At 42.4% G+C, this 20126-nt stretch overlaps 1 protein-coding gene across 2 annotated transcripts; it reads left to right on the top strand.

Moving 5' to 3' along the window:
• The first annotated feature begins 408 nt into the window (after positions 1–408).
• Positions 409–9715, top strand: LOC307129006 (uncharacterized protein). Of its 2 annotated transcripts, XM_079821117.1 has the most exons (3): positions 409–477; positions 1165–1291; positions 8563–9715. In XM_079821117.1, exons 2-3 carry the CDS (start codon positions 1210–1212, stop codon positions 9432–9434), a joined length of 954 nt encoding a protein of 317 aa, XP_079677243.1. In that variant the 5' UTR covers positions 409–477; positions 1165–1209; the 3' UTR covers positions 9435–9715. The 2 variants fall into 2 exon arrangements, with proteins under 2 accessions (XP_079677243.1, XP_079677244.1); XM_079821118.1 differs by lacking the exon at positions 409–477 and having other exon boundaries at positions 1158–1291.
• The last annotated feature ends 10411 nt before the right edge of the window (positions 9716–20126 follow it).

Raw genomic sequence — 20126 nt, 5'->3', positions numbered from 1 at the left:
AAACAGTCTGGGTTTTAAATTATTTAAGATACCAATGCTACAGCCGCTCTAGCGCCCTGGTTGCCTTCCAAAATGGTGTGTGTATACATTTATTATATACTAGAATTATATGGACTCATTATATTTGGTTATTTGGAGCCATTTTCGAGTCTCCAATGATCCCTGAAGCTTGCAGAAAACACAGATTATGACCAAGAAGACTTTACAGAGGAGGGCTAAGTAATATATTAAATACCTGAGCTACTGTTATTCTGCACAAGTCCGTGTTTTATATGCTGTAATGTAAACTTCACATCTCAAAATTGTATTAAAAAAATCATATTACTATCCACCCTTCTTTTTTTTTGTATATACATTTCTATTTTTGTTATTTTGGACAGCAGTGAACCAGTGAACGGGACTTTTATTATGGTCTGGCGGTGTGACGTCATACGCCTGCGCGCGTTCCCGCATCTGTTGTGATTCGCCTGAAGAAAGGTTTGATTTAAAGCTTTTATATCAACACAAAAACCGCTCAATCACTTATATCGTTTATTTTACAAGCTATTCTAAATGAAAGATTTATTATTGAATGAAACATTGTTTATTCGAACATAATGGGCGTTGTTATTGTGAATAAGTGCTTTAGCCCGTGAGTGTGCTTGTGTATTACAGTTAAACAGAAAAGCTGCGTCTCATTTCGCTCCTCATATACTCAATAATATTAATGTTAATATTAATTTGATCGTGAACGCGAATTCTGCAGCTGGAGGAGTGAGTGATGGAGAAACGGAGGTTTGCTTTTCATTCCGAGTCAATTGAACCGATTCACTGATTCGACTCTCTCGAACTGAACGAAAACGGTGTAAATGCTTCCAGAATAAAAACACAAACATGTAATGACAACTTTCACAAACCAATATCAAATGTTTTCATGAAAGAGTAATCAATTCAATGTAGCTATACTACAAATCATCAAATATCACTATACACCATAAATGTCTGAATATGAAGTGTCTATATTGATTTGTACTGTTTGTTTTGAGTGTTTTTGTCTAATCAGGTCATTTGTGTTTCCCTCACCAGTGCACTGACTACTGAACTAGAGCTGATTCAGGTTTATTTAGCTTTCTGTTAATTATTTTATATCATTATTAATATTAAACATTAATTGTCCAAACACAGGAAAGCTCCTGGTTCATCTGATCCACGTGACACACTCTTATAAAGATGGCGTTTATTAAAGAAGAGAGTGAAGACATAAAGATTGAAGCGTTCAGTGTGAAACATGAAGAAACTGAGGAACAAACAGGTTAGTTTCATACGATCCTTATTAAAATGATCTACAGAAATGAATTCTATTTTTGAAGAATGTCATATGAGTGTCTAATTAAAGCGGTTTTATGTGGACAGACATGTTGAGATCACATGACCAGACAAATACTATCGACTTAATATTCTGGCCTGTACATTTTCTCAATTCACCCCCTAGTATTTTCCCCTTTTCTTTATTTAAACTTTCTTTCTTAAAACTGCCATATGTAACATTTTTGCAGTAAAATATCCAAACACCTCTAGGCCAGTGTTATATATTGTGTTCAGTTGAGTACTTGCAATATCCCATATGTTTCCAATTATTTGTAAATGGTGAGATGCTATTTTAGGTGTGTGGGCGTGGCCTGTTGATGACATCATATCTGCGTTAGTTTGCGGTTTTATTCTGCAGAAGTGCTTTCCTCTCACTGCAGTGTGAACAAGTGTCATAGCAGCGGCGAGAGAACGCACAGAGTAACGCCATCCCATCATCAACACACTCAGATGTGTCTAATATCATCAACAGAGCTGCGTTACCTCACACTCATGACCGGAAAGGTGGAAATGGAGCCGGCAACTGTGGCATAATAAAAGTCCCGCTGCTCTATAGAAACAGTTCTGAGGCCCTTGTTACTCGAGGCCACCATTTAAAGTTAAATGGGGACATATTATGCCCCTTTCACAAGATGTAATATAAGTCTCTGGTGTCCCCAGAATGTGTGTGTGAAGTTTCAGCTCAAAACACCCCACAGATCATTTATTATAGTTAGTCAATTTTGCACACATTGCACACCTATTTGGGTGTGAGCAAACACACACAGGGCCCTATGATACACCCGGCGTGATGTGAGTGTGTTCTGCTAGTTTCAGCCCAACACAGTTTCTCATGTTCAGATCCTCGTTGTTTAATATCAAATGCACTGCTCATCTGTTCACCCATGGGCGTCTGGTCTGAAAATTGTAGGGCTGGGTATTGACACAAATGTCACAATTCAATTCGATTCACCAGCTTTAGATTCGATTTTCGATTTGTTTAAATTCAAATCAATATGGATTATTTTGGATATGTATCAGGTATAATACATGGACAATTTTCTCAAGGAAAACAAATCGCTGAACTAATGTTGTAAACTATGGGAGTCAGTTGGTACTACATTAGCCGACTAATATTGAAGGTACAAATAACAGATTTGTATACAAACACTTAAATTACACTAATATATATATATATATATATATATATATATATATATATATATATATATATATATATATATATATATATATATATATATATAAAAACATAATTTAAAGTTATAACATTAACTTTATAATTACAAAATCATAATTCTACTCCAATTAGGTTTTTGAAATATAAACATTTAAATGGTGGCTGTCATAAAAACTTTCCAGATTTATTCATACATACATGCATTAAATATTGAAGAACATTGAGAATGAATAGCCTATGTAATGGTGCAAATAATTAGCAAAATGCTCCACTCTAGAGTTAATATTTCTAGAGTTTATGGACACTGGATATGGTTTTCCTGAGGTAAATGTGACATTACATGACATTGTTTAAAAGCCGTTTTACTTACAGTACATCTTTCTGCGGTTGAAACACTTGAGCTATTCTATGTGACGATACGGATTTCGGGAAGTTGTCCTGTATCTTATAACACACTTTCAGAAGCTCATCCATGTTTATTTTGCGCTGTTACTGGTATTGAGGCGGAAGAAAAGATCCGTTCATGTTTGCTCCACTGCCGGTTCTCTTGAGCTGAGCTGCGGCAGAGCGATCTCACGCCACAGCGCCATTTATTAGGGATGGGTCGCGATTTTCGAATATTCGATTAGTTGATTTAATTATAGCATATCGAATAGTTTGTGCAATTATCGTCCCAAAAAAAATCCCCTTTTTTTGTATGTAATCAGAGGGAGGCGCTGTCAATAACGCACCTAAAAGCTGTCAGTCAGCTCTCAGGGTGTGTTAAACTGGACACGTTTGATGCGATCCGAGTGTGATTCTTCCCTGTGTTTCCGAAGCGTATATATATATATATATATTTTTTTTTTTTTCTAAATTCATTTGGTGCTATTATGTGCAGCTGAGTGAATAACACTTGGGTTAACCGTATGTGTGTCGCTTGAAGGCGGCTTTGCTGCTTGCCAACAGACTCTTTTGAGGAGACGGTGAATTGCCATTCATTTGCTGCCCTGATTGCACTCACTATGCGCGAATACACTGCAGGCTTGCTCTCGCGATCGTATCTCAGCTAAATCATCAACAGTATCATCACTTAAATGTGTGTTATTGAACTAATGACATTGTAATCGGCTAAAACGCATGCGCTGGTAACTTTCTTCCAGAACAAGTGCGCACCCGAGTGTTGTTTGCACATTCACGTGAATCGTGGCACGTCGAGAGCAGCCGAACTCCGGTTGTGTGTTCTCGGGTTCGGCACCTCAGTGCACACCAAGCTCTGTAGGTAAGCTTTCACATTAGCAATTTTTCATGCGAACCGTGCCCCATTTCGAACTAAACTGCCAGAGTAAAAACACCCTGAGACAACAGAAGAACACATCGTCTCACGCACACGCTGTAGACTTGTGGCATTTAACGTTACGGTAACTTTGGGTGATGTCACATTACAGTCATATGTTTCAGCATGTTACAATAAATATATGGCTTGAGTTGATATAGCCTATTCCCTAATGAATATTAAACAGTTTGTTATCATACAGATTGAGAGCGTGAATGGCCTCTCTCCCTGTCTCTCAGGGTTGCCAACAAAACCCGCCCAATTGCTACTCAAAACTAGCCCAAAACAAGCCTGGTAAAAATTTGGGGGGTAAAATGTGTTTTTTTTTGGCATGGTTGCCAACTAAAATTCGCATTCCCGGGGCTAAATATCACATAATTGGGGTCTGGCAACACTGCCTATTTATATGTGTGTAGCCTTTACATGCGTGCATGCGGGGGAGGAGTTGCGATTTTCGAATAAAAATTGAATAATTCCCAGCGATCATCGAATATTATTTTTGCTTGAAATGCCCATCCCTAGTATTTATGCTTTTGAATTTCGTAAAAAAAAATAGACGTAATTTGAAATCTGAGACTTTGTTTCATATCAATAGTAATAAAGCACAAAGATTATTGCGATTTATTGGATGGGAGGTGTGCTACAATGTTTATTTAATTCATTAACTGAAAACAAGATGACTACTCGATTCTTGAGATTTAAAGGGTTAGTTCACCCAAAAATGTAAATTGTGTCATTAATGACTGAGCCTCATGTGGTTGGACACCCGTCAGACCTCCGTTCATCTTCAGACACAAATGAAGATATTTTAGTGTAAAGCTGATGCTGAGAAAGGCTTCAGATAGGCCTCCATTGGCATTCAGTACATTTACACTCACAAGACCCATAAAAGGCACTTAAAACGTCATTACAAAGTCCATCTCACCACAGTGACTCTACAATAATTTTACGATGCGACGACAATAGTTTTTGTGCGCAAAAAAAAATCAAAATAACACCTTTATCCAGCTTGTTCTTGTCTTCCGTGTGTGCCTCCACGACGCATGCGTGAGAATATGACGTAGCGCCGGGGTTCAGGAATCCATGAAATGCTCACTTTAGCCCGATTTTGAGAACTACGCCGAGACCTAAAGCACGATCAATGTAGAATTCAACAGCTGAGATACGCGCGTCTTCCTCTGCTTGTAAACAAATCTCTTCTGGGTCATGTGTCCGAACGCCGGATCTGCTCATATTCTCACGCATGCGTCGTGGAGACACACACGGAAGACAAGAACAAGTTGGATAAAGTCATTATTTTGATTTTTTTTGCGCACAAAAACTATTGTCGTCGCATTTGTGTTCCGAATATGAACGGAGGTCTGACGGGTGTCGAACGACATGAGGGTGAGTAATTAATGACAGAATTTTCATTTTTGGGTGAACTAACCCTTTAAGAATCGAAATTGTTTTGTAAAAGTGAGAATCGATTAAAATCGAGAAATCAATATTTTTTTACCCAGCCCTAGAAAATAGAGCAGTATTTTTTGTTATTTAAATAATTATCATGCGTCAATCAATCCTCACTAGTTAAAATATTAAAACCCAGGATGCCATAGAGCAAGTGATATTGTTTACAGAGAGTTTATTTCTTGTGTGGGGAGTAAAGAGCTTTTCTCGTGGTTCACTTTGAAACCCAGGTTTGTCAAATGTGCCACCAGAGTGTGTGTATCTCTCACCGCCTGCTCCTGCGATCGCGCGCACAGCAAAAGATCGTCTAAATATGCCGATACTCTGATTCAGAGTCAGGGCCGCCTCTACGCATTTGCTGTGAAAACGAGATGTGAGGGACAGACCGAAGGGGGTCTTCAAATATTTGTATATAAAACTCACGTTTTCCCACTCTAAAAAAGCTAAATTAAGATTTACCGCGTTTGCGATGTCACCGGCCGGCTTCGTCTGTAAACTGTTCAGCGATAAATCCAATAATGCGTCAGTGAGTACAGCTTCTACAATCTTCACGGGGAAGAAAGCGAGCGATTTATATATCAGGGAGGCGGGACTTCCTGATCGTGATGGCCTGTCAGTCTGACAGACGTGGTGTAATTGGTGCTTCCGCAGTTGGTCACGCCTTGAGGCCTTCCCTTAGGGAGATACCGAACGGATGTTAGAAAGAGAACATAAAATGATGTGACCCTTTAAAGTTTTCTTTAAACTCAAGTTTAACATCTTGCTATTCAGTAGACAGGAGGTAGTTCTGATAAAGTGCAAACAAAACATTCAACAGCATTAAATATCAGTGCATGAGAGCAAAGGTGCTCATTTGTTGTGCTGTTTTTCGCGTATACTGTTATATAACTGAGGCAAGGCAACTTCAAAAAAACATTTGTGGCATGGTAGCACATACCTAGGGTCCAAAACGTTCAGCATGTGAATAAACCCCGGCTTTTCCACAGTATATATGGGCACCATATCTTTTGCAATTAGGCCTGTCACAGTACATTTTGCTGGACGATAAATTGGCCAAGAAATGATTGCGATAAACGCTAATATTGTCGTTCTAAGACCATTTTCATCTAAAATAATGATAATGGCATAATAATGCAGATACACCTTTTCAAAGATCAATAAACTTTTATTTCTAAAGACTATTTAACACTGAAAATCGAAAAAATTTTAAATATCCTCAATAAATGAACAAAGACAATAAAAGCAATGGACTCTCAGTCTGTTAAAAAAAATGCATTTGAATAAATAGCTGGGAAATAGCTGGTGTTTTAGGTGCATATGCATGTTTGTTGTGTTACCGCTTTTAGTTGCTACTGTTTTACAACAAATGCGACATACCGGCTCGCTCAGGTTAAATGGTTCACCACGGTCAATCGGGTTGAATCAGAAGTGCTCCCACACTGCAGCTGTCGCGTTTGGCTTTAAAACCAATTCAATCTTTTTCTTTTTTCAACTCCTCCAACTGACTTCCCGTCAGTCCCCTCAAGCACTCCCGCCTTCCCACACAAAGACCATGCAACTGACAAGAGAGTTCACTCCTCCTATGCTAAAGAACTGAGAATTGTCATCCAGTCTCTTTGAGAGAGAGAGAGAGAGAGAGAGAGAGAGAGAGAGAGAGAGAGAGAGAGAGAGAGAGAGAGAGAGAGAGAGAGAGAGAGAGAGAGAGAGAGAGAGAGACTACCTTTGCCTCTGCTACCTTTGCTAACAAGGGTTTGCAAAACTGAACCAATTCCAAATTATGTATGACACTGTGCCTTTCTTGGGAACGAGTTCTTCCCTGCTCGCTGCCATGTTGTTTGTGTATCTCTATGGCAAACGCACAGGGAACTACTGGAGCCCAGAGGGGAGCTCTTTCTGTCAAAGAGAAAACAACATTTTACGTCAACAACAAGTTGGCGTAAAATACACATTCGAGATAATCGATTTATTGCCCAGCCCTAGCGTGTGTAAATAAGTGCTACTTGATTAAAATGTGCTTTCACCCGATCATATTCAATATCTAGAAGGTACCAAAAAAAACTATAACTTCCCACTCATGTCCATTGCTGGCATCATATCATATCATAACATTCTTTCTGATTTGAATGATCCATCATCATCAAGCTAGCCAGCTACATGTGTTTTAACGTGTGAATTCTTGATAAAAATGTAGTTATATTATGGACCGTTGGCATGAATTGTACTTGTGATGAAGCGGTAGTGGACCGTTCTTGGAGCGAGTGAAAACCACAATGCTCTGACCTTTAAAACCTTGCTCCTTTCAAAATCGCTCCGCTCCCACTCACAGCTCCCAAGTGAGACCCTATTTGTCAGTCGACATAATGTCTCTGTTCCCTCCATTTGGGAACGAGGGTTACATCAGTAACCAATACATTTGAACATTTGAAGACAATGAAACAAATGCTAGTTCATGTGAAAAAGGTTATTTGTTGTTGAGAATGTGCTGTTAATTGTTGTTGTGAATCCACAATATCAGCATGTAATGCAGCCAGTGTCTAAACACAGAAATTAATAACAGTCTTTAAGAGTAGAGTTCACCTCACTGTAATGTACTGAATTATTATTATTATTATTATTATTATTATTACAAAGTTATTATTTTAAGAGCTCTGTTTTCAGGCTTTATTTTTTTTATATAATAGTTAAATGTCTGTATGATATATGTAGAAAAGTTCAAGATCTGGGAAAGAGAAGGCAAGTCAGGGTCGGCAAGTCAAACAAAAATCTCAACTCAAAAATATTCTCAGCATAGCATAAAGAGGCTTTTCAGCAGCTCCGTAAACTCTCAATGTTGGGGTCTTGTGTTTCTCTCCCTGTCCCAGGCATGTAGCCGGCTTATATTCTCTCCCTGTTACTGAGAGTGGAAACAGCTGATAGTTATCAGACAATTAACACACTTTCTTACGGTTGTCTTTCTCATACACATGGCCTTTCTGCCACAAGATGTCTGTTTCTAAGTGTATATTTTGTCCTTAGTCTGCATTTGTTTAGATTTTATATTCTATTCTATTCATGTTCTTCCAAGGATGAAGAGAACAAGGTAAATTAAGGGGAAAAACATGAACTTTATGTCCTTAAACTAAGAATTGGTGCTGGCAAAAGTTGTGTGAAAGATTACAGAAAACCCCTCTTTCAGTCTTATTGCAGTAGGTTTTGATGCCTTGTGTTGGTTTTATGTCTGTTGTTTTGTGCCATTAGACTGGCGTTAACTTGTATTGGTCTTTTTTCACTTTAGACCTGATGCCGCTGAAAGAGGAACTGAAAACTGAAAAGAGTCAAGAACTGAATAATATGGAAGAGAAAGATGAGAAACATGATTTCATGATCAGAGAAAAACCATCCATACAGACTGAAATCACTTCCTCTCAAGCTCAGAAGACCAAATCTGACACCTGTCAACAGTGTGGAAAGAGTTTCAGTGAAAAACAAAAACTCAAAGTCCACATGAGCATTCACGCTGGAGAAAGGCCTTTCATATGCCAACAGTGTGGAAAAAGTTTCGGTCGAAAAGGAAACCTTAAGGTCCACATGAGACTTCACACTGGAGAGAAACAATTCACCTGCCAACAGTGTGGAAAGAGTTTCACACATGTAGGAAACCTTAATGTCCATATGAGAATTCACACTGGAGAGAAACGTTTCACCTGCCAACAGTGTGGAAAGAGTTTTACACATAAAAAAACTCTTAGTAACCATATGAAAATGCACACTGAAAAACAGTTGACTGCATGTGATCAGTGTGGAAAGAGCTTTACAACAGAAAGAGGCCTGAGATATCACAAAAACACTCACACTGGAGAGAAACCATTCCCATGTGATCAGTGTGGAAAGAGTTTCAGCTGTAAAATAAACCTCAAAGTCCACATGAGACTTCACACTGGAGAAAAGCCTTATACTTGTTCTCATTGTGGAGAGAGTTTTACACATAAAAAATCCCTTGGTACCCACATTAAAAATGTACACTGGACAAAAGTGTTTGTTTGTGATCAGTGTGGAAAGCGATTCACAACAGAGCTAAGCCTTAGAAATCATTCAAACACTCACACCGGAGAGAAATCCTTCATGTGTGATCAAATGTGGATTGTGGAAAGAGTTTCACACGAGTGAACCTTAACTTCCACATGAGGCTTCACACTTGAGAGAAGCCTTTTATGTGGTTTGTCAATGTAAAATTGCACCAGACAATACATATCTATGTGAAATAGTGTTTTTTCAGGCCACATTTCAATTCTGGCCTCCATTTTCGATTGTATAGAAGTGTCTCTCCATTCCATATATCGGTAACTTGAAATCGAAATATTAGTGAAACTGTCTTGCTGTGAAATACCACAATGTAACTGGATGATTATGTATAATATGTCAAAATACAATAAAGAACATTCCTCAGTATTATTTGCTTCATTTTGATTGAGAATGCACTGGTAATGTGTTCATCTGGACTTGAATATGGCTATTGTTGGGGTTTTCTGATGACATCTAGAAGTTGGTTCCAGCTGCAGGTGTCTCACCGCTGATCCTGACTAACCACTAATCCTAGAGGTTTCTACCTAGTACATGATAAAACAGTATGCAATAACAATATGTTCCCTGCATATTAAAATCATAAATGAATCTGCCTTATTGGGATCTTACTTGCCCTATATCCCTAAAGAACCTTTATTGAACCTGCTGATACAACAGAGCCACATGTCAGTTGTCATCCCTCCGACTGTGCAGTGTCAATGTTGCCAACCTGTTTTAGAGAAAGATACTACTTAGTAAACCTGAAAAACTAAGCTTAAATGTGTCTGTGGGAAAAAAGGTCCAAGAGATGACAATTAGAGGAACTTCCCTTTCCAGGACGAGGTAGAGGTTGGAGCTGGGGCTGCCCTACTGGTGGCCTCTATATGTCCCAGTAAGTTAATCGGTTAATACAGGGATGCCTGGACTGTGCAATTTCCAAATCTCCTCACCGCCTTCCCATCAGCAAATTCCTTCCTCAGCCAGTTCATCATTGCCCTTGCTCACACCTAGGACTGGACTTCATACCTGATCTTGTGGCATCAGATGGTCACAACTGTTTTTGCTATTGAACTGCTTGTGCTATTTGGTGAGGCCACTTCGGGAGCTTCTTGGGTGTCAAGATGATCTGAAAGTACGCTGTAAATGGAGATGTTATCCCATTTGACAGATGGGCGGTCATCACAGTCAACCTTCTAGGAAATGGAAGGAGGATGGTGTCAAACTCACAGATGAGATGAGGGGAGGTCTGATAAAGTTAATGTATGAGTGGAACAAGCTGCCCCTTGAAGGAGGACTCGAATACCAAAGGATGAGGGAGGGAAAACAACTTGGCTTACCAAGCAAGTACAGAAATCTTGCACTTAAGCACCTGCATGACAAGATGGGGTACATGGGTACAGAGCAAGTACTGAGCCTGGTGAGGGAATGGCCATAAATGAAAACTGTGGAGTATGTGACTAAAAAGTGCCTGTGTATAAAACAGAAGAAACCTATGATTAGCATCTCAACACACCAATGGAGCTGGTATGCATTGACTACCTGCACCTGGAGCAGAGCCATGGCAGATATGACATCATCATGACTTTGCGTAAACATACACGCCACTTTCTAAAGCCAAATGGCGTGTTATCTGTACGCATTTTGAGCTATCCACGTGTATGTCTACGCCGTGTGATTCCGCGTGTATGTGTACGCCGAAATGAAACATCATCTCCGCGTGTATGTCTACGCCGTGTGATTGTGTTTAAATAATGTTTTTTTGAAAATGTAAAAATGCTGAATGTTTCTTGTGATGGGTAGGTTTAGGGGAAGGGGCAGTGTAGGGGGATAGAATGAAACGGCATTGATAAACACGCTAAAAAGTGATTATGCGTCTTGATAGCACGCCAAAATGGCATAGCGAATTGGCGTGTCATACATACGCCATTTCATGAGATCAGTCTGGATATGAATACATCCTGGTGGTCATGGACCATTTCACAAAGTTTGCCAAAGGCTACCTGACCAAGAACAAGTCAGGGTGAACTGCAGCTGAGCACTTTTTCCAAGATTACATTCCACGCTTTTGGATATCTGGCCAAGTTTGAGAATAAACTTTGCCGCAATCTTAAACAGTTTGCTGGAATTGGCCACTCTCGAATGTCGCTATACCACACCCTAGGAAACCCAGTTGCAATGTTCAATCGGAACCTCTTACAGATGTTGAGAATGCTGACAAGGAAAAAGAAAGGTGGAAAGATCACTTACCTCAGTTTGTGCATGCCTGGAACTGCACGTGGCACGAGTGCACTGGATATTCTCCCTTTTACCAGTTGTACGGGCAGCACCCTCACCTTCCAGTAGACCTGATCTTCAGCCTGGTGGAGCCAGTGGAGGGAGTCACACCAAAGGGATATGGCTTGATTATGACAAGATCGCTGAAGGAACAGTCGTCAAGCAAGTGCGAGAGGGAAGGCTCAATATAACCGAAAACAAAGAGGAGTCATACTGAAAGCAGGTGCTTGTCAGAAAGAAGAAAAAAAATATATATATATATGATGTTTTATTAAACAAAGTTCGGGAGGAGCACGTTCAGATAATTGACACAGGTGGAGGAGCATGTTCAGATAATTGACACAGGTGGAGAGTACTCAGCTAATCAACAAAGAGGTGTATATATACGCAGCCATCTCACCTCCATTTTGTTGACAGTTCATCAGCATTTGGCTCGTCATGTCTCAACGACTAAGCTCCTCATCTAGCGATGAAGCAGACATCCCTAGGGATCCGCCATCGCGATCTGCCGACCTCAGTGCCACCCATCTGATGCCCGACATCACAGCAGAGACCCAGGCTTCCTCACGCAGGCCGCACGCCCGCTAGAACGGGCCCGGGCTCGCGCTCGCCAAGACGCCGGGGCCAGTCTTTACCACCACCCGCAAGACTTCCATCTATCTCCCCGGCCTCCTCTTACCGCTCTGCCGCCCCGACGGTCCCACCTATCGGGAAGTGGACCGTAGCGGGTTTGAGGCAAGCGTTGGGTAACGCAGACATACAGGCATCTAGAAAAATGAACAAAGCAGAGCTGTATAATCTGTATGTGTCTATTCAAACGACTAACCTCTCTCCTAAGCTCTCACCAGCCCCGAAGGCGGCTCACAGGCAGAGCAGAGCCCTAAGCTCGCCAATCCAGGCACCACCGTCGTCTTCCCGTACAAGATCCGGCGGGCCTCGCCATTCGAGCCGCCGCAACAGGCCATCAGCGAGCCTGGGCCGCGACCCGGATGCAGCCGAGGCAGGCCCTCTCCAACCTCCCGACACGGCTCAACCTTTCACCGCGGCTTCTGCCGCCGCCACAGTGCCGTATGCAGCCGGGCCCAGCGGCCACCCCACAGGATTTCAGTTCCATGCTCCTGTTCTCAATAACCCCTCTTCTTTCCAGTGGCCTCCAGCTCCTGTTGCGAACGCTAGCGCGGTGATGCATCCGCTAGCCGCACAGGCTCAAACATTCCAACAGTTCTATCCCACAGGTAACCCCGCCCAGGTTCAGTGGCCCACAGCTCCAGTGGGGCAAACAAGTGTGGGCACGCCTCCGCTTGCAGTTCAAGCGCACACCTCATACCATCACCCTCCATTCCCTTCCTATCCCCCAACTAACTTTCTTTTTCAAGCACCAGAGGGCGCTCCAAGCGCGAGGCCGCCGCCGACATCCGCAGCCCAGGCTTGTAATCTCCCCAGTTCTTTCACGCTAACTAAATCCCAACACTCTCTATTCTCTGCAGCACAGATGCCCGTGCCATCCAACGCCGTCGCCATGGATCCACCACCAGTAGCCCAAAACATCCGCGCCCAGATCCTGTCAGGTGCGGATGTAGACCTCTCTTCTCTTCTTTCTCTGCTCCCCGAAGCCGAACCGGACCGCCGAGTAGACTGTGGGAATTTCTCCGTCACTCTTAAAAACACAAACACCCATTCATCCCGCCTTCTTTCATTTTCCGAGTTTGCTATTGCTTTTTCACGTTTTACAGAAGTTATCTGTTCTGCTTTCCCCCACAGACGGCGCGAATTAAATGATTATCTGGCAATCATAGCCGAGCTCGCGCTGTCCTATGGGGGAGGGCATTTCTACACTTACCACAAGCTTTTCTCCGCCAAATGTGCCGTGCGAGTCGCGCAGTGGAACCAATGCACATACTGGGGCGCAATCGACACTGATCTCCACAGCAGGGTGTTTTTAGGCTGTAAAAACATTTCCTGTGCGGTCTGCAGGTCAGTGGCACACTCAACTCAGTCATGCCCGCAGGTTAATCCGTCTTCCATTTCCTACCCAGAAACAAGCACGGCTCGATCCACCAGCTACGTGCCACGGGCAGCATCAGTTAGCGCAAACCCGGAAGTCGAAAGGAGAGTCTCCTCTTTTGAAGAGAGCAAGCAGCCTTGCAGACATTTTAATTCCGGTAAATGTATCAGACAGCACTGCCAGTTCATGCATATATGTACATTTTGTGGTGGCGCTCATGCCCGTATTGTGTGTCCCGTGTACAAAGCTGTTAATAAAAAATCTAAAAATTATTTATCGACTCCTGTAAATATTTCACGCCTAGACTTTGAACTAAAGCGCCATCCGGACACCAGATTTACTAATTATCTACTATCCGGCCTCAAAAACGGTTTTAAACCCGGCGTAGAATGCCCACTCTCACAAAACACCATCTGTAACAATCTCCAGTCTGCCCTCATAGAACCCGAAGTCGTAGATAACCTGATCAAAAAAGAAGTTGAGTCAGGCTTCATGATCGGCCCGTTTGACAAATCCCCGTTTAACGTGTTCCGTATAAGCCCCATTGGAGTAGCTACAAGAAAATTCTCCGGCAAAAAACGGCTAATAATCGATCTGTCAGCCCCGCATAATTCCCCACTCCCAAGCATAAACAGCTTGATCCCTCTCGATGAATTTTCGCTTAAATACCATGACATAGATCAGGCAATCGACATGATCAAAATTGCAGGTCGGGGCGCATGGCTCGCCAAAATCGACATCACATCTGCTTTCAAAATAATGCCTATCCATCCGGATTCATGGCACCTTTTCGGAGTTCGTTGGCGTGGAAAATATTACTTTGCAGTGCGATTAACCTTCGGGTGCAAAAGCAGCCCCAAAATATTCGACATGCTATCAGAAGCTGTTTGCTGGATTTTGTCGAACAATTATGCCATCCCTCACCTCATTCACTTGCTAGACGATTTTTTAATAATTTCGCCGCCGGACGCCATCCCAGCCGCACATTTTCTCACAGTTCAAAAAGTTTTCGCTGAACTCGGAATCCCAATCGCTCAGGAGAAATCCATGGGGCCTGCCACATCCCTAGAGTTCCTAGGCATTAATTTGGATTCAGACAAATTCCAGGCATCCCTGCCCAAAGAGAAGATCGACCGGATAATTGTAGTCTCATCTACTCTCCTCGAGAAATCCAATTGCTCAAAACGTGAACTTCTATCCCTGCTCGGCCATTTAAACTTCGCAATGCGCATCATTCCGCAGGGCCGCCCCTTCATATCGCATCTCCTCTCGCTCGCGTCCTCCGTCCACTCGCTAGAGGACCTCATTTCGATAACTCAAGCATGTCGCGACGAACTTGGATTATGGCTAACGTTCTTAAACCAATGGAACGGGCTATCCTTTTTCTATAGCAATCTTGTTTCGTCCCCTATCGATATCCAACTGTTCACAGACGCGGCTCCCTCAATTGGTTTTGGGGGATTTTACCAGGGTCGTTGGTTCGCTTCTCCATGGCCACCGCAGCTCCAGGACACAACTCAGTCCTCAGCGCTATTCGAGCTTTACCCCCTCGTAGTAGCGGCATTTTTATGGGGGAAAGAATGGGCCACTAGCAGCATTTTAGTGCACTGCGACAACGAAGCAACAGTACATTGCATTAATAAAGGTCGTTCCCATGCACCGGCTATGATGCCACTTCTAAGGCGCCTAACTTGGATTTCAGCTTGTGACCAATTTATCATGAGAGCTAAACACGTCCCTGGATCGGGAAACCAAATCGCTGACTCCCTGTCTCGTTTTTTGTTTCAGAAATTCAGGACGCTGTCTCCAGAGGCGGATCAATTCCCAACGCCAGTACCTCGCTATTCGGAACTGATATTCCCGTAAACCACCCATTGAAACCCCTCCTTGACGCATCGCTCGACACCATCCTCCAAGCAGTTTCTCCCAGGACCCTACAATCCTACATAACTGCCTGGAGAAACTTTAGAGCGTTCCACATCTCTTACAACATGCCATTTCCCGATTTTTCTCTCCTTTCGATAACCTCATTTGTTTCCTACCTCAATATCGTTAAGGGCCTCCAAAGTTGGGTCCATCAAAGGGTACTTGAGTGGCATCCAGTTTTTTCACAAACTGATGTACGGCACTCCCTCCCCTGAGATAAACAATTCACAAACTTCTCTCCTGATCAAAGGGATTCAAAGATCCCAGCCCACCCGTCCCGACACTAGACAACCAATAACGTTAGACATCCTCACAAAATGCATTCATACCCTCCGTACAAAGTACCAGCCTCCCAACACCGCCCGAACCCTCGACGCCATGTTCATTCTAGCCTTTTTTGGTTTTCTTAGATGCTCCGAACTCGCCATCACATCAAAATTTAATCCAAAAATCCACCCCACCATCTCAGACCTGGCAGTAATAGACGATGAAACAGTTTCTTATCTGATTAAACAAAGCAAGACTGACAAAATCAAAAAAGGTCACTTCATCTACATTTTTAAACTCGTATCACCTATTCAACCATACCAATCAGTTCGGGCATATCTCCAATGGAGAAGTTCTCAAACCAAATCTCCCCTGGAACCCCTGTTCATGGACGAATCCAACAAACCAGTGACACGCTTTTGGTTCCAGAAACATCTCAAATCTGTTCTCCAACAGTCAGGCGTTTCAGCTGAGAACTTCTCAAGCCACTCCTTCCGCATCGGGGCCGCAACCTCAGTAGCTCAAAAAGGCCTCTCCCATCAGCAGATCCAAACTCTTGGGAGATGGTCCTCAGATGCTTTTCAGAGCTACATCAGGACCAACCGGTTCCATATCAAAAAAGCCCACCAAACCCTCATTGACTGAAAAAAAAAAAAAAAAAAAGTTTTTTGACACTCACGCTTTCTATTTTTATCCTCTCCAGGAGAAGCGGAAAGTTTCCCCGCAGTGAGCCAGTGGAAAGTTTCCCCGCAGTGGGCCAGCGGAAAGTTTTCCCGCAGTGGGCCAGCGGAAAGTTTCCCCGCAGTGGGCCAGCGGATAGTTTCCCCGCAGTGGGCCAGCGGAAAGTTTCCCCGCAGTGAGCCAGTGGAAAGTTTCCCCGCAGTGGGCCAGTGGAAAGTTTCCCCGCAGTGGGCCAGCGGAAAGTTTCCCCGCAGTGAGCCAGTGGAAAGTTTCCCCGCAGTGGGCCAGCGGAAAGTTTCCCCGCAGTGGGCCAGTGGAAAGTTTCCCCGCAGTGGGCCAGCGGAAAGTTTCCCCGCAGTGGGCCAGCGGAAAGTTTCCCCGCAGTGGGCCAGCGGAAAGTTTCCCCGCAGTGGGCCAGTGGAAAGTTTCCCCGCAGTGGGCCAGTGGAAAGTTTCCCCGCAGTGAGCCAGTGGAAAGTTTCCCCGCAGTGAGCCAGTGGAAAGTTTTCCCCGCAGTGAGCCAGTGGAAAGTTTCCCCACCATAAAACAGCAGAAATTTCCATGCAGTAAGTCAACTATAATTTTCCACACAGCAAATCAGCGGAAAGTTTCCCCACGGAAAGTTTCCTCACAGTAAGTCACCGGAAAGTTTCCTCGCAGTTTGTTAATGGAAAGTTTCCACACAGTGAATCGGGGATAGTTAACCACGCAGTAAGATAGTGGATGGTAATTTTCCACAGTTCTTTAGGTTCATCATGACAAGGAGGTTCCCACGCAGCAAAGAAGGGGTAAGCCCCACAAAATCTCTCAATCAATGTTTAACATTTCTCTTTCACGCTTTTCTCTTTCAGGTGGTCTCCTATGAACAAGGCCGCACACTGCCTCCAAAAAAAAAAAAAAAAAAACCCCGTGCAAACCCCCCCGACAGGCAGCTCCAGTTCGTAAACTAACAGGGCCTGCCCACCCAGCTTATCAACCAGACTCCATCTCCATCTCAGATGCCAGCCCGCCAAGCTTGGCACTTCTTGGGGGGTATTTAGCAGGCGGCTGTCCAATGCTCTTAAACTTTTGGGGGGTACTCTGGGTTCGGGCCAAAGACCGAGCTCGAAGCCCTCCCCCCGGACAGCACGCCAAATACGCATTAAATTTACTCTATGAATTATATGTAAGTGTGAACTCGTGAAATGATGTTTTATTAAACAAAGTTCGGGAGGAGCACGTTCAGATAATTGACACAGGTGGAGGAGCATGTTCAGATAATTGACACAGGTGGAGAGTACTCAGCTAATCAACAAAGAGGTGTATATATACGCAGCCGTCTCACCTCCATTTTGTTGACAGTTCATCAGCATCCCTCCACCACCCATTCTCCACGTTTCTGCTCTTTTAGTTCTAACCACTTACATACGGGGGGTACTCTGGGTTCGGGCCAAAGACCGAGCTCGAAGCCCTCCCCCCGGACAGCACGCCAAATACGCATTAAATTTACTCTATGAATTATATGTAAGTGTGAACTCGTGAAATATATATATAACCATTCAAACAACCTGTTTGTGTAATAATGAATATTTACTTTGTGTTAAAGGTACACTATGTAGGATTTTTGTAGTAAAATATCCATAAACCACTAGGCCAGTGTTATATATTTTGTTCAGGTGAGTACTTACAATATCTCAAATGTTTTCAACTATTTGTAAATTGTGAGAAAATTGCGATTTTAACCGAGGTACAGGGACGTGTGAATAGGAGTGAAGGAGTCGCCTGTCAATGGCGTCATATCCGCTTTACCCTCGGTTTCCGCTCGGTTGCCGTAGAAACCATGGCAGCATATAGTCTCGTGGACAAATGCGGACGGTGTAGCGTCTACCAAACAACTCTACCGGTAGTTTGTTTCGCGCAGTCGTTATGGAACACAATTATTCTTTGCCGTTTGCAGCTGATTCTGTCGACAAAGACAAGTCCCATAAACGTAAACGTCAACGTACAGGTCAACCAAATGACACAAGACGATTTTGGGACAAGAAGAGAAATAAAACCAGGATCAACATCGGTGTGGCATTTTCAAAATGGAGAGAACTTCGCGAAAAACTTCAACTAGACAGAGACGCCGATCTTGCATGTGTTTTAATAGACAGGTGAGTAATTGGTTTAATTCCTTTACTGACAGAAATGTGTTATTTGTTTATATCAATCAACAGTGCTAGTCTTATTGTTTGAATATCTATGCATATGATGTAAAACATTGTGAGGTCATGTTCACTGTGAATACTTCAAGGCATGTTAAGAACTGGTAAATGTAAATTTGTTGTTTATATTGTAGCTTTAGTGTTTTTTTTATTGTTTTTTTTATTTAATTTATTTCTTGTTTTTGTTTTACCAAAAAGTTACCAAAAAGGAGGACCTTCCACATCCACTCCTTGCAAGAGACCTGGAATGCCTCTTCAAACCCTCTCTACCATAGGTTCGTCCAGTGAATCACCATCAGATAGGTAGGCATTACCAAATGTGTTTTATGTATTTTTTCAAAAGATGATGCATAGAATAACATTGGATAAATTGCTAAATTATGCTTTACAGAGATCTTTGTTTTCTGGAGCCTGGAGTCGAGCACCTTTCTAGTGATGAACAGCTCTTACATGAAAGGTGACTTTAAGATGTGTTATTATGTAAAAATGTGTTGTTAAAAAGAATTGTATATTGCAAGCATCACAAGCCACAAATTGCAGTGTGGCATAACCAAGCCAGTGTTGCGTATGCCGCCATTACAAACCAATGTTTGATTCTTTTTGGGTGTTGTGTAGTTTTTCCAAGATGAGCTTCCATGATGAGTCCACCATTACCGTGAACGAAGCTGCCAATGATCTTCAGAACACCGTGTAAGTCTTGTAATGCATTGTTATAGATCCTGTTTGCTGTCTACTTCTCTTTGTGTAATTTTCTGTGCATGGTATTTAGTTATGTCATTTAGTGAGTTTATTAGTTTAATTGTTATTACAATTATTATTACCTCTACTACTACTGCTCTTTTTTTATTATTATTATTATTTAATCTGTTAATAGGTGCATGTTACAAAACATATTGTTGTCACTCTATTCATCTTAGTTTACTTAGGTACAAGTTTATTCATTTTAATGGGCTGGTGTTGATGTATAATATATTATGTGTAAGTGCATACACATTTTCCAGTTTTCCAATAGTAATCTATATACCTTTGAATTCAATGCAGATACTTTTTGTAAATTCACAGATTGTATGCATTTTAATTACTCTTTTTTTCTTTTATCTTCTAGATATGTTCAAATGGACACAAAGTATGGACTTGGAATTCACAACCTACACTCAAATTTGCAATGCAGGCAGGGGACTTCATGATGGCCACCAACATTCTTCTGTCGGGGAATAACTACCACAAAGTATCACACCTGTTTAATTACATGAACATGGGTTTTGTAGGGAAGGACACTTTTTTTAATATTCAGGATACCTACTGCTTGGGAGCAATAAGGGAAATGTGGGAGGACAAGAGATGTGCTGCCATTCAACGTCTGAAGAGTAAGGACGGTTTAGTTGTTTTAGGTAAGTCCTATGGCTTTTTAAAAATGTAAATCATCTATGCAATACCTACATGGCTTTTTCTGTGTCTA

The sequence above is a fragment of the Gobio gobio genome (assembly GCF_949357685.1).
Source record: "Gobio gobio genome assembly, chromosome: 7".
In the NCBI taxonomy this organism is placed as follows: domain Eukaryota; kingdom Metazoa; phylum Chordata; class Actinopteri; order Cypriniformes; family Gobionidae; genus Gobio; species Gobio gobio.
This window is presented reverse-complemented; position numbering and strand designations above follow the sequence as displayed.

Excerpts from the sequence above, each read along its gene's own strand:
- LOC307129006 (XM_079821117.1), top strand. The coding sequence starts at position 1,210 with ATGGCGTTTATTAAAGAAGAGAGTGAAGACATAAAGATTGAAGCGTTC. Across the intron at positions 1,292-8,562 it reads AGAAACTGAGGAACAAACAG|ACCTGATGCCGCTGAAAGAG; the intron begins GTTAGTTTCATA and ends TTTTCACTTTAG.